The sequence below is a fragment of the Schistocerca americana genome, chromosome 4, assembly GCF_021461395.2.
Source record: "Schistocerca americana isolate TAMUIC-IGC-003095 chromosome 4, iqSchAmer2.1, whole genome shotgun sequence".
NCBI classification, from domain to species: Eukaryota; Metazoa; Arthropoda; class Insecta; order Orthoptera; family Acrididae; genus Schistocerca; species Schistocerca americana.
Window position 1 is genome coordinate 370,800,195 of NC_060122.1, and position 13,259 is coordinate 370,813,453.

The 13,259-nt window shown below is 41.9% G+C and overlaps 1 protein-coding gene across 1 annotated transcript in view; it reads left to right on the plus strand.

The window, feature by feature from the left end:
• Positions 1-7,193, plus strand: part of LOC124612254 (conserved oligomeric Golgi complex subunit 6) — a 111,799-nt gene extending 104,606 nt beyond the window's left edge. Inside the window, exon 10 of the mRNA XM_047140336.1 lies at positions 6,867-7,193. Within this exon, the coding sequence (XP_046996292.1) occupies positions 6,867-7,097 (231 nt within the window). The 3' untranslated portion in view covers positions 7,098-7,193. The remainder of the gene's footprint in view (positions 1-6,866) is intronic.
• Positions 7,194-13,259: the final 6,066 nt, after the last annotated feature.

Consider the following 13,259-nt stretch of genomic DNA (forward strand, 5'->3'; position numbering starts at 1 on the left):
AGTCAGAGATGGGTGACATAAGCCAGCCACCATATAGCAAATTAGGGTGACATAAGCCATCCACTCTGTAGATGACTAAATATTAGGAGAGACAAGAGGCAGACAGCATAAAGTTGTCTGCACTGTAAAAAGGCTCAAACACAAGAGAGCACCTAAGCTGTGCCCTACCCTCACAGCCTGTAACCACACACAAGTTGTTTCCCACGTATCCTGTTGAAAACGTGGGTGGTATGTGTAGCTGGTTTTGTCAGCAAAGGATGAAAGGGTTGTACAGGGTGGCGCAGATGGATCGGGTGGTTTTAAAATACTTGTCAAACTGTCAATTGTAAAGGTATTGGATTGAAATAAAGTGCAAAACGTGTAGTTACAATGGAAGTTTATTAACAAAAAAATAGTAATGTTAGTTTTTAAAAATTACGTCCATCAAATGCCCTCCTTCTCGAGCGACGCATTCTTGGAGTCGGTCCTTAACGTTCCGCATTGCCCGCTCAAGCACATCACCAGGAATTGATGTGATTTCGGTGTGAATTGCTGCCTTCAACTCCTGAATGGTCCGGGGTTTGTTCATGTAGACCCTTGCTTTTAAATAGCCCCATAAGAAAAAGTCACATACCGTGAGGTCCGGCGAGCGAGGGGGCCAATGGACATCTCCATTACGGGAAATCAAACGGCCAGGGAACAGAGCGCGTACAGCTTGCATTGATATCCTAGCGGTATGTGCAGTTGCCCCGTCTTGTTGGAACCACATATTGCCCATGTCGTAATTGTTCTCTTCAAGTTGTGGGAGAAGAAAATCTTCAATCATGTTCACATAACGCTGCGAATTAACAGTAACCGCCTGCTCCCTTTCATTTTCAAAAAAGTAAGGACCAATTATCCCTACCTTAGAAACCCCACACCAAACCGTCACTTTGTCACTATGGAGAGGCCGTTGGTGTAGATCTCTTGGGTTAGTGTCGGCCCAGTAACGGCAATTTTGCTTGTTTACGTATCCGTTAATGTGAAAGTGAGCCTCGTCAGACATCATGATAATCAGGTTTACATCTTCCAATAACTCCAACATCTGTTGGCTAAACTGAAGCCTTTGAAGATGGTCTGTTGGGAGAATCTTCTGTACCAACAGGATTTTATAGGGGTGGAATTTCAGTTCTTCGTTAAGAATCCTTTGAAGGCTCCGACGTGACATTCCAAGAGCTTGAGCACGACGTCTCGTTGATCGACGTGGGCTCGCAGTGACATCGCGTCTCACACGCTCCACGTTCTCAGGCGTTGTTATTGTTGGCGGTCTAGGCGTCCATTTTGGAGCACATGAACCAGTAGTGCGGAAATTATGCACCCAACTCAATATCGTATCTCGCTTAGGAACACTACCGCGAGGTGGGATGTTGAAACGCCGGCGAAAGGCACGCGTCACAGCAACAATTGACTCGTTATTGCGTATGAACTCTTCCACTGCGAAAACACGATGCTCAACGGACCACGTAGCCATCGCGACTGACTGCCAGCCTGCAACTGAAACTTCCCGTCCCCCCCCACCACAGGACGAAGTCGCCGAACACCTGGCTCCCCCCCTCCAGACGTACAGTCCACTTCAAAACCACCCGATCCATCTGCGCCACCCTGTATAATGCCAATGCCTCAGGCACTGTACAGGAGCAAGAAGTGGAGCTGGGAGAGTGTTTGGAAGACACAGCTGACACATTCAAATTAAATTTTTGTGTAAAAATCCTAAAGTATGCTCAGACTTGCTAGTAGTCTTGTACATCCCTGCCTCCTTTGCCACGGGGATCTGTGGTTCCTCACAATTTCATGGATAGACTTGCCCAGGAAGGATACCTACAGCTCTAGAGGGTAAATTTTTATTGATACTTCAGATTTGTCAAAAGGGTTTGTTACAATAACACTCTTTTTGGTTGAGACAGTTCAAAAATGAAATAATTTTTACATGTTAACAGAATCTTCTGTCGGTTCTTGGTAGAACAGCATTATAGTAAATGAAGAGCACCAGTTTGCTTTTGTTCTACAAACAAAGGCAAACTGGTGCTCTTCATTTATTAATTTTTACATTGTATGTTTCACATAAAACTTCCTGAAAAACTTAATAGTAACACTTCAGTTATTAAACATTAAACTAGTGGGTGTTTTCACTGGAAATAACTGCTAATTGTAAATGCTCTGAGATACTGGTAAAAATAGCCTTAAACACACTGGTACTTCGGTAATCATAAACAAAATCTACACCATATTTCCATTAATAAAATTACTGTTTGCTAAATATTGTAGTGCTTGCTAAAAGAAAACATATATCCTATAAAGGGACACAACTATTCACAATGCACTAGTCACCCTACAAAGTCTCTTCATCGTTCACTTACATTCACATCTTCATAGTGCACTGCTTAAGTACAAATCCTATACCCTAGATTTACATAAACTAATATCTAATCCTAAAATTTCTGGTAAAGTAACAAACATAAAGATAAGAGTGACCTAATACCCGTAACTTAGGCAATGGAATAATAATATGCAATAAAAGATGATGCATATCTAAAAGCAGAGTCATGGCATTAGTATTGCAAGAAACAAGAGGGAAGGGAAGCTCAATGCTTTAAATTCATGTTGCTGGAAAAGATGTGATAGAAAAATCAGTACTTCCAGAAGGATTCACAGTCATCTACCCGTCATCAACAGTAGACACATCAATACAGAAGCACTAATGGTATGCAGAAAGATAAGAATGAACAGGGGCAGGCGAAAATTAACAGGACAGTGCCAGATGTCAATTGCCCACCAATGTAAAATCACAATGCACACCAGCAATACAGTTTACAGTAGGAAGCTTCATCATCTTACCCGCTGACAAAGGAAATGCTACTGTGCTTCTCTCACGCACAGAATATGATAGCAAGATATACAAACTGCTCGACGATCCTGTATACAGTAAATTAAAAAGAGATCCAACCGATAAGATACCGAGAAAGTCTTTGCAACTCATCAGGAAGAGCTTGATTCTAATGCAAGTCACCAATGCTTTGTGTTAACAGGCTGCAGTTCCTCCTAGACTCTATGGCCTGCCCTGGATCCATAAGAATGGGGTGCCTCTCCATCCCATTTTAAGTAAAATAGGATTACCTACTTATTTTGTCGGCGAATATTTGACATCACTATTGGGACCTCTCGTAGGCAAGTGCAACATCATATTCGAAACTCTGAAGATTTCATAGGTCACCTGAAAACTCTTAGACAGCAATTGTCGCATCTCTTAGTAAGTTTTGATGTTGTGTCCTTATTTACAAAGGTGCCCTTGCAGGAGTCTTTAGAACTCATTAGCAACAAGTTTGAGGAGCACATAGTGGCATTATTTAAACACGTGCTTACTTCAACATACTTTTTATTTCATGACCAATATTTTGAACAAGTGGATGGTGTCAGAATGGAAAGCCCCCTGTCTCCTGTGGTGGCCAATTATTTTATGGAGGACTTTGAAGAAAAATCTCTACAGTCAGCCACTCTCAAACCTTCTTGTTTTCTGCGGTATGTAGATGATACATTTGTGGTGTGACCACATGGACTTGATGCCTACATTTCTTCATAATTTAAATTCGCTCCATCCAAATATAAACTTCACAGTGGGAGTGGAAAAAGATGGTACTTTTTAACTTTTCTTGGTGTTTTGGTACAAAGGAAAGCAGATGGAACCTTGGGACACAGTGTCTACTGCTAGCCAATGCATACAGATCTATATTTGCAGGCCACAAGGTACCATCATCCTGCACAATGCAGGAGTGCATTACGTACGTTAGTTCATGGAGTGCATGTGGTATGTATTCCAGAAAGCCTGCCAAATGACATCCAACATTTGAACACACTGTTCTGACAAAAAGATCTTTTTGAGAAACAGTTATGCAATTCATTTAGGCCCAGGGGCATTCAATCCATGGAGCAGAATGAAGATACGAAGACACCCACCACTTTGGTCTTTTTGCCATATTTTGGTGCCATGTCAAGAATCGTTGGAGTTCTCAGAAGATGTGACATTAACTGTGTTTTTTGACCAACTGCAAATCTGAGGAACCTGTTGGGTTTGGTTAAGGATGATCTTGGCCTGAGGAAACGTGGAGTGTAAAAGATTCCTTGTCAGTGTGGGGTGGCATATATGGGCCAGACATGTCGCACAATACAAGAATGCTGCAATGAACATCAGCGTCTTTCATGCCTACGTCAACCAGAAAAGTCAGCAATTGCAGAACACTGTCTGAATACAGGACGTTGCATGATTTTTGAAAAGACAGAAGTTTTATCCCCAGCATCGTCTTTCTGGGATTGCATCATTAAGGAAGCAATACATATCTGTACAGCTGGTAATCTCATCAACAGGGATGTGGGATTTCAGCTGAGCATAGCTTGGAACCCTAAGTTGGCTGCTATTAAATCATGACAAGATGATCAAGATTTTTTTCGATTACAGACCCGTCATAATATTGTAGTATGGCTTTGTAGTGAGTGATGTCTGGCCACACTGTTGGTAAACATAGCATACAGCGTACGTGCACGAGGGCCTCTCTGCGATTGTCAGCAGCGGGCATTTGAGTATAGCGCCATCTATCTGCAAATCCAGAATGAAATTTTCACTCTGCAGCGGAGTGTGCGCTGATATGAAACTTCCTGGCAGATTAAAACTGTGCGCCCGACAGAGACTCGAACTCGGGACCTTTGCCTTTCGCGGGCAAGTGCTCTACCATCTGAGCTACCGAAGCATGACTCACGCCCGGTCCTCACAGCGCACACTCCACTGCAGGGTGAAAATTTCATTCTGGAAACATCCCCCAGGCTGTGGCTAAGCCATGTCTCCGCAATATCCTTTCTTTCAGGAGTGCTAGTTCTGCAAGGATCGCAGGAGAGCTTCTGTAAAGTTTGGAAGGTAGGAGACAAGATACTGGCAGAAGTAAAGCTGTGAGGACCAAGTGTGTGTCGTGCTTCAGTAGCTCAGATGGTAGAGCACTTGCCCGCGATAGGCAAAGGTCCCGAGTTCGAGTCTCGGTCGGGCACACAGTTTTAATCTGCCAGGAAGTTTCGTATCTGCAAATCGTTGCACATGCATGATTTTCACACCTGCACATTCTTTGCACATGTGTTCTATACACAGGGTTGTTGAAGTCCAGATACTGTGAGTCACACCTAGCCACCAGCTAGGTTAACCACATGAAGATGTCGGACAGTTGCTGAGGAAGTATTTTGGAATTTGCACAACGTCATTTAATGGCAAACCTTTGAAGAATATTTACAGGATTAGGGGAGTTCCCCCTCCCCCTTCTCCAGAGGTTACTTTATGATTGTGTTATCTTAGGTGTTCTGCAAATGTAGATTGGTTTGGCCCATACTTTCAGGCTCTTATATGTTCTTTGTATCTGACATGAAACATTTTGCCTGTTTGTCCTGTGTATCTGCCATCACAAGTATTACACTGTAATTAATATACAACTCCTTTCTGGTATATGACTATGAGAGCCAGCAGGTATGGGACAAACCACTCCACATTTGCAGAACACAATCGCAACCCATCCCCTAGAGAAGATGACATGAAAATAATTAGAATCAACAATAAAAAACACCTTCTGACTATACAAGAAAATTACCACTACAAAAAATCAAAGCAGAAAAAAAATACCTGCTTGAATGATGAAGTACATATGACAAACAACTCACTGTTTATAGTAACAGATAAAATAATGGAGTAAAACTCCAACAGAGGATTATTATCACAATAATACCACCCAAAAACTTTCTACTCACTTGTCCCATGAAACCCTCCACAAAACATTTAAACCAAACCTCAAATCAGCTGAACATCAAAACTTTCAACCAGTCTCTGACAGCTATTACATTAGTGTTCAGCTATATGTAACTTGCCCTAAAATAAACACACACACACACACACACACACACACACACACACACACACACACACACACAGAGAGAGAGAGAGAGAGAGAGAGAGAGAGAGAGAGAGAGAGAGAGAGAGAGAATATGCAGCTATTCATTGATTTAGCCACAATTCTGTTCAGTGCCCTTTGTCCACCATTTTCTAGTGAGTAAATTCCATCTCTGAAGTGCACTTCTGGAATGTCTAGTAACAGCCCTTGTTTAACTACCATAACTTCTTCATTGGACTCAAAATGTTTTTCAACTGCAAACAGCTTCAGGTGTGAGAGAGCATAAACCTGTTGAATAAGGTTGACGTAATATTGTTTTGCACATGCCATTGCCTTCCAATCTCTCTTGAGTATAGGTAGATTGTTGTTTTGCTACCTAGAGCTTATGTTTTTACAATCTGTCTCTCTGTATCTCCTCCATGTCCAAACAACATTGCTTAGGTTCACTCCGAGACACCTGGACACTTTTACAATCCAGAGCTTATGTATTTTTATGATCCAGAATCAACAATCCTACTGTCCATATTTAGCTTCCCACAGCTTCATCTTGTTCCCTCGGATCAAAAGATACCTATGAGGACACTGTTTCAGTTCAGTTCGGGTGATAAGTGACTTTTACATGCTGCTTCAATAGCCTTTGCATTCCAGGGGGTGTATGAAGACAGGAAAAAGTGCTTGCAACAGTGTGTTGATGCAAAAGGTTTCTGTGTTGAAGAATATAACTCACTGTACATTTATCCTTATGTATTTTTTTACTCATTTCAGTACTTACTTGACAAATATAGTGTGCACCACCATTCATCCTTTTTATATTTTAAAAAAAGTGTTAATTATGTCAGATTTACACTCTCTTAGTATAGTTATATATTGATGTAATTTTTAAAATTATTATTCCACATTTCATGTAAAACCTTTCTTTTTTTTTCCTTGCAGAGCAAGCTGGAGAACTTTGTCAACCTGCCAGATGTGTTTGTTTTACCACAGGTCAACATGCTTCTTAGCAGCAGCCATCGAACAGCTATACAGAGACGAGCATATGAAGTAATAGCTGCTATTTATCGCCAATTATATGAAGCTGTTCATAATCCAGCTAATGAGTACCAAAATCCAGATGCTTTAATGTCCATTCCACCAGAGAAGATACTTGAAAAACTTCTGGGGTGAAAACACTACACAATTTTCATATTGTCATTTGTAAACAGATTTGTATAAACATATTTTGTGTGCCACTGTATATAAATAAAGTGTTTATTGTAGCAACTGATTTGTTTTCTACTTGAGTTGAAGTGTGGGTCTTTTCCTCAAGTAGGTTTTGATCATTGTTGACAGCAGTGAAAAATTAGAAATGAATCTAATGCCAAGGGTGATGCATGGTGCCCACTGTTGCCTCTAGCGCTGTGTATGGGATAGTTCCTCCATTACTGTGGCAGACACAGAGTTAGAAGTGCAAGGGTGATTTGTACTTCATTTATTGACCAATTACTCCAAATATCAGTACAGTGAGAGGTCATTTCCTATCCTGAAATCATGTTACAGCATCTGTCTCTAATGGTATCACAGTGCCTATGGCTTTCACTAACTTCTTAGGGAACTCTGTCTGTATCATTCTTGAAACATCAGGTGACAGCTCTGTTTAAAATGCAGCTTGTGCCTTCTGTGCTGCCTCTTGTAAGAAGACCCTGTTGACATTATTGTTGTCCATAAACTGATATGTGCTGATGTTTAGCTTCCTAATTCTGTCTGCAAAGCTATCAGTGAACTTATTTTTGCAGCACATTGTTCAATTGCTCTATGTAATATGTAGAACTATTTTTCCTCCTGTAGCACTGCATCAAATGTCTGCACATTCCTTAATTTGTGATACACTTTATTGTCTCCCACTAAATGTAATGTCCGTGTATAATATTCGCTCTTCTGACCAATACCCTAGCTCTTTGGCTGTTAACAGATTGTTTATGTATGCCATCATGCCCCTACCTGCATTACCTGAAAAAGGAGAGACCAGTATTGTTTTTGCTAGAGTCTTGGAGAGGTACGAACATACTATATAAGGATTTTTCCCTCCTATCTTCTTTTAATCCATCCAATCGCTTGTGTAGCTCTGTAGGGTCTGCCTGCATTTGCATCTTCTGATTCAATAAAGTCTGAATCACCTGTATGGTGTTACCCTTCTTAACCTCCAATTCATATGCTGCAAAGCCTATGTTTAGGGAAAAGAGAAAATTTAACAAGGAAGGAACCAATTACCAATACAAGTCATGTTTCCTGCCACTGATCACATCTGAAACACTTACTACTTAGTGCCACTCTTGGTTAGCTCTGAGTACACTTAACCGGGCATAAACCTCCATCCTGAGGTGTAAGCTCTGGGCAGTTAAACAGTGTGTGCCCACCCTATCATATGGAAAACAGTTAATCTTCACTCACAACACTGAGATGATGCTGGAGAATTTTGCTCCACAATGTCCCTCAATGGTATTGGCACTTGTGACCCCAATGATACGTGCTAGGCACTGTTGCATATAGTGCAACCTGTGGGGTGGATCCTCAAGTGCTGTGATGAATATGGAGTTAGGAATGCAAGAACAGTTTGCACTTTGACTCCAACCATCAGTACAGTACTCACCACCATGGTGTGACCAGTCTCCAACAGGAACTGTGTGACATCCATACAGTGGAGTGCTGAGGCAGCGGTTGGCGTCTTCATATCCTTGCTGACCACATAGTGTGTCTGCTCTGCTATGATAAGACAGGATTTGGTGTATGACACCTGCAGCCTGTGGTGGCTGGCAGAAATAGGCAGGTACCAAGAGTTGACCTCAGGACCCTCGGATGCTGCCTGGCATGTCAGACAATGGCAGCTACCAAGCGGCCTCGCCCAGTGGCTCCTTTTCGAAGGCCAGAACTGTCAATCTGGCTTGTAGCTCCAGTTTGTAGAGCTCTTGCTGTGAGGGCCAGTGTGGACTAGCAGTGCTTTCAACTGATGGCAGCATCAGTAGAATACAGGGTGCCGAAGTATAATTTTGCCACCTGAGCTGGCGGTATGTTGTCACAGGAGGCAGTTTCCCTTCATGTATTGAGCTGTGAAAACACAGTGCTGAGCTACACCACATAGCAATATGGGTGCCCCCAATGGCAGAAAACAGCATTGTTGGTTTCGTGGTGACCTAGTGACACCTATATCCAGCATTATTATAACAGCAAGCTCCAGAATTGTGACAGTGGATGACCTGCATGTAATTAGACTGGTTGCAAAGGCAAGGACAGTATAAAAAGGCAGATGCAAGCTACCTATTTACAGCAGATGCTCATAGAATTAGTCGTAAGGAACATTTGTGTTGTGTGTTGGCAGATACCTTTGAAATTGCTGAACCTGTTTTGACGAAGAGAAATTTACCACAGATATTTATGAATATTTTAAAAGTGAGCACTGAGAAACCTGTTGAAGAAATTTTTCAGTGGTTTGTTTGGAATAACCAATGGGTGTAATTTGGATATTCTGCCATGTAAATTACATAGTTATGTTTTGTTGTACGTCATTGAGAGTGATGCAGAGCCTCTGACCAATTGTAATGAAAATGCATTGTCATTTATTATTCATTTGTATTGGTGGTCAAAATGTCCCAAGAAGATTGATAATATGTTCCCTTGCCAGGTTAACAAGTGGAATCACATTTGGTTAATTGAAAAATATTTTGAGTCATATTAGCTATGTATACAGACTGTTGCACGATTGTGTAGGTGTGATTTGTTTTATTCTGGTTAGGCAAAAGCAGTTCTTGATTGATATCATGGGGTCTTTCAGTCTAAACAGGTAAGAAAACAGAAACTGTATTTGTATATGTTGATAAGAGTATCGGGAAGTCCACACTGAGAAAATGATTTCACAAAAGCAACATGTTCATGTGAGGTCTGTTTAAAAAATTCTGGAACATTCGTAATTCTGCACCAATGGTGTGATGGAGTGAAATCGGGTTGGTATCCTTGCACATGCCTGTGTTCAATGTGTAACAGTCAGAAGTTTCATTTTTGTATATCTGTTAGTTGCTGTTCAGTGCTGTATTGAGTAGAAGTCGTGTCGCACAGTTTGCAAATTTTGAGATGGAAGAGGTGGAGGAGCAATGTGTCTGCATGAAACTTAAAGAAAACCTTTACAGATACATGCCAAATGATGCAGGAAGTCTACTGTGATGCGTGCTTGAGCTGTACTTGGTGTTATAAATGGTTGAAATGATTTGAAAATGGCCCGATGTAGATAAGACGACCCTAGTTCAGGACACTCTTCAATATGCACCAACAACACTCATGTCAGGAACGTCAATGAAATTGTGCGTGCCAATCAAAGATTGACTGTCCAAGAGATTGCAGAAAAATATAACCTTTCAGTTGGATCATGTCATGAACTGCTGACATTGCATCTTGGAATGCATTGTGTTGCTGCCAAGTTCATCCCATGGCTCACGAGCCAAGACCAGAAAGACCTCCACTTCACAATCTGTGAAGAACTTTCGGCTCGCACAAATGAGAAAGAGATGTTGCTTAAGAGAATCATAACTGGTGACAGGATGTGGTTTAGAGCTATGATTTTGAGACCAAAGTTCAACCTTAACATTGGTTTGGGAAGGTTCTCCAAGACCAAATAAAAGCTGGTATGGTCGGGTAAAATTTCAAAGCCATGCAGAAAGTTTTCTTTGACTTCGAAGGATTAGTTCACCATAAGTTTGTGTCACAGGGACAAACTGTTAATCAATCGTACTAGTGGGACATATTGCATGCCTGCGACAAAATGTGAGAAGGAAACAGCCTGAAATGTGGCAAAACAGTTCATGGCTCTTGCATCATGAACAGCACCTGCAGACTCATTGTTGTCGGTGCATGTCTGTTGCACAGAAAACATCAGTGAGCTGCCTCACCCTCCAGACCTGGCCCATGTGGACTTTTTTTGTTTCCAAAGTTGAAAATCCTGTTGAAAGGACAAAGATTTGCAACAATAGACGAGGTAAAAGAAAATTCGTAGATGACGCTTCATGCGATCCAGCAAGAGGTATACCAAGACTGCTTCCATAAGTGGAAACGACATTGAGAGCTGTGTACCAGTTGTAGAGGAGAGAATTTCGAAGGAGACCATGCACAATAAATAAAAGGTAAGAGTAGAAAAAGTTTGCGGACTAAGTTCTGGAATTTTGTGAACAGAGCTCATATGTCGTATCTTAGTGAGTTCGGTTTTGATGGTTATAATAATAGATTATATAATGTTATACTATTTGAAGAATTTGATTGGAACTAATGGAAACTATTTTTGTATGTCTTGTACAACTGAGACAATGTTAAATCAATCCAGTACTGGTTATCTTCATATCCAATGAGATGATGAACTGTTAAATGGTTTAAATATTGTTGACTCTAATTGTCCCTCCCAGGAGACTCACAACTCTTTCGTGAGTAAGTGCTTGGCTATCATGGGGCCCCAGCCTTTGCAGCATTACTTCCTTTCTGTACTGCAAGTTTACTTACACGAGCCCTTTCCCTCTCTGGTTCTCCATCAAATGGTTTTCGTGGTGCAGACCCAGCTATAACCTCGTTTACGATTTGGAATTCGGGCTTCCAATTCTGGCATTTTCTACAACTTTGTGCACGGGGCTCCAAGCAATGGATTACTGGCCACATTGCCTTTGCTGAGCCTGGCTGCCCCCCATGTGGAGAGCCCCCATTCGGAGTGGTTGGCAGCATGGTGCATGAGCCGCAAATGAGATGGATGAAGTTATCTCCCATTGGTGGCCATACAGTCCCAGCAGTCTCGATGAATGAGAGTCCTCGTTTAATGCAGGGAGGTATGACCCTAAAATGGTCTCATCCCTGGCTATGCCATGGGACCAATGTAGAGATAAGTGGCAAGCAGAGCAATACTCCCCACAATACTTGGTTTGCACAAGGACTGATTCTTTGTGGAGAAGATAGGAAACAAGTTTGGGGAAGTGCCAGCCATCTCTAAAATGGTAAGTGGGTCACTTTTGATCAATACAGCATCCCCTGCCCAGTTATGGGTGCTGCTCACTTGTAACAAGGTGAGTGTCATACTCGGATTCTCTCTCCAAAATAATCTAAATATGGTTCAGGGCATCATTTTCCATCAAGATCTGCACTTGCAAATCTGGTAATGACTCAACTTGGAGCGGCGGGACATATACTTTATCAGTCATAACGAGAGGGGTAGTGCAGTGGGTAGCACATTGGACTCGCATTGAAGACGACGACAGTTCAAACCCCCATCCAGATTTAAGTTTCCCATGATTTCCCTAAATTCCTGAAGGTAAAGACTGGGATGGTTACTTCAAAAGGGCACGGGTGATTTCCTTCTCCATCCATCCCTAATCTGAGCTTGTGCTCCATCTCCAATGACCTAGTTGTTGACAGGCCGTTAAACACTAATCTCCTCTACTTTGTCCACTGTGTCCATAGTGGGCTAAAGGACGATAATGTTGCTACCAGTGCCTTCATCTTAGCCCTTGAGAGCGACTCATTGCCTGAAAAGATCAAGGTAGTGGTATACCGATGTGATGTGAAATCGTATGTAATACCTCCCTCCACCCATGTAGAGGCTGTGGATGCCTGCTGCATGCAAACACTCCTTGTAACCACCCCTCCCCCTTTCTGTGTCAACTGTAGAAAGCACCATTTTACCCACTTTCCAGATTGCACTGTTTTCCGGAGAGAGAAGAAAATAGAAGAGTGTAAGACTCTGGACAAGTTAACTTATTTACTTTCCTAGAGGCCAAGAAGTAGTACTAGCAGTTGCATGCAGCATGTATAAAAATGTCATATACTGTGTTCGTTACCCAAATGTAAATGTCTTGTAGGACCTCCCGTTGCGTAGACTGTTTGCCATGTGCAAGTCTTTCAATTTGATGCCCTTCGGCAACTTGCGCATCGATGGGGATGAAATGATGATGATTAGGACAACACAACACCCAGTCCCTGAGTGGGGAAAATCTCTGACCCAGCCGGGAATCGAACTCAGGCCCCTAGGATTGACATTCTGTTGCACTGACCACTCAGCTACTGAAGGCGGACATTACCCAACTCCAACATTGGTGACCCCGATGTGATCCAATGTAGGATTTGGGTAACAAATATGATGTTCATGATGTATAACGACTGTCAACTTTACCTATTCACGTACACAATATTTACTTATACGCATTATACAGAGACATAAAACTTAAACACTTGGTGTCTCGGAACACACTGCCCAAAGCCCAGAGATACTGTTTTTGGATTGATATTCTCGGGGACAGAAGTCCCATACAGCTTGTGTCCCCACACACT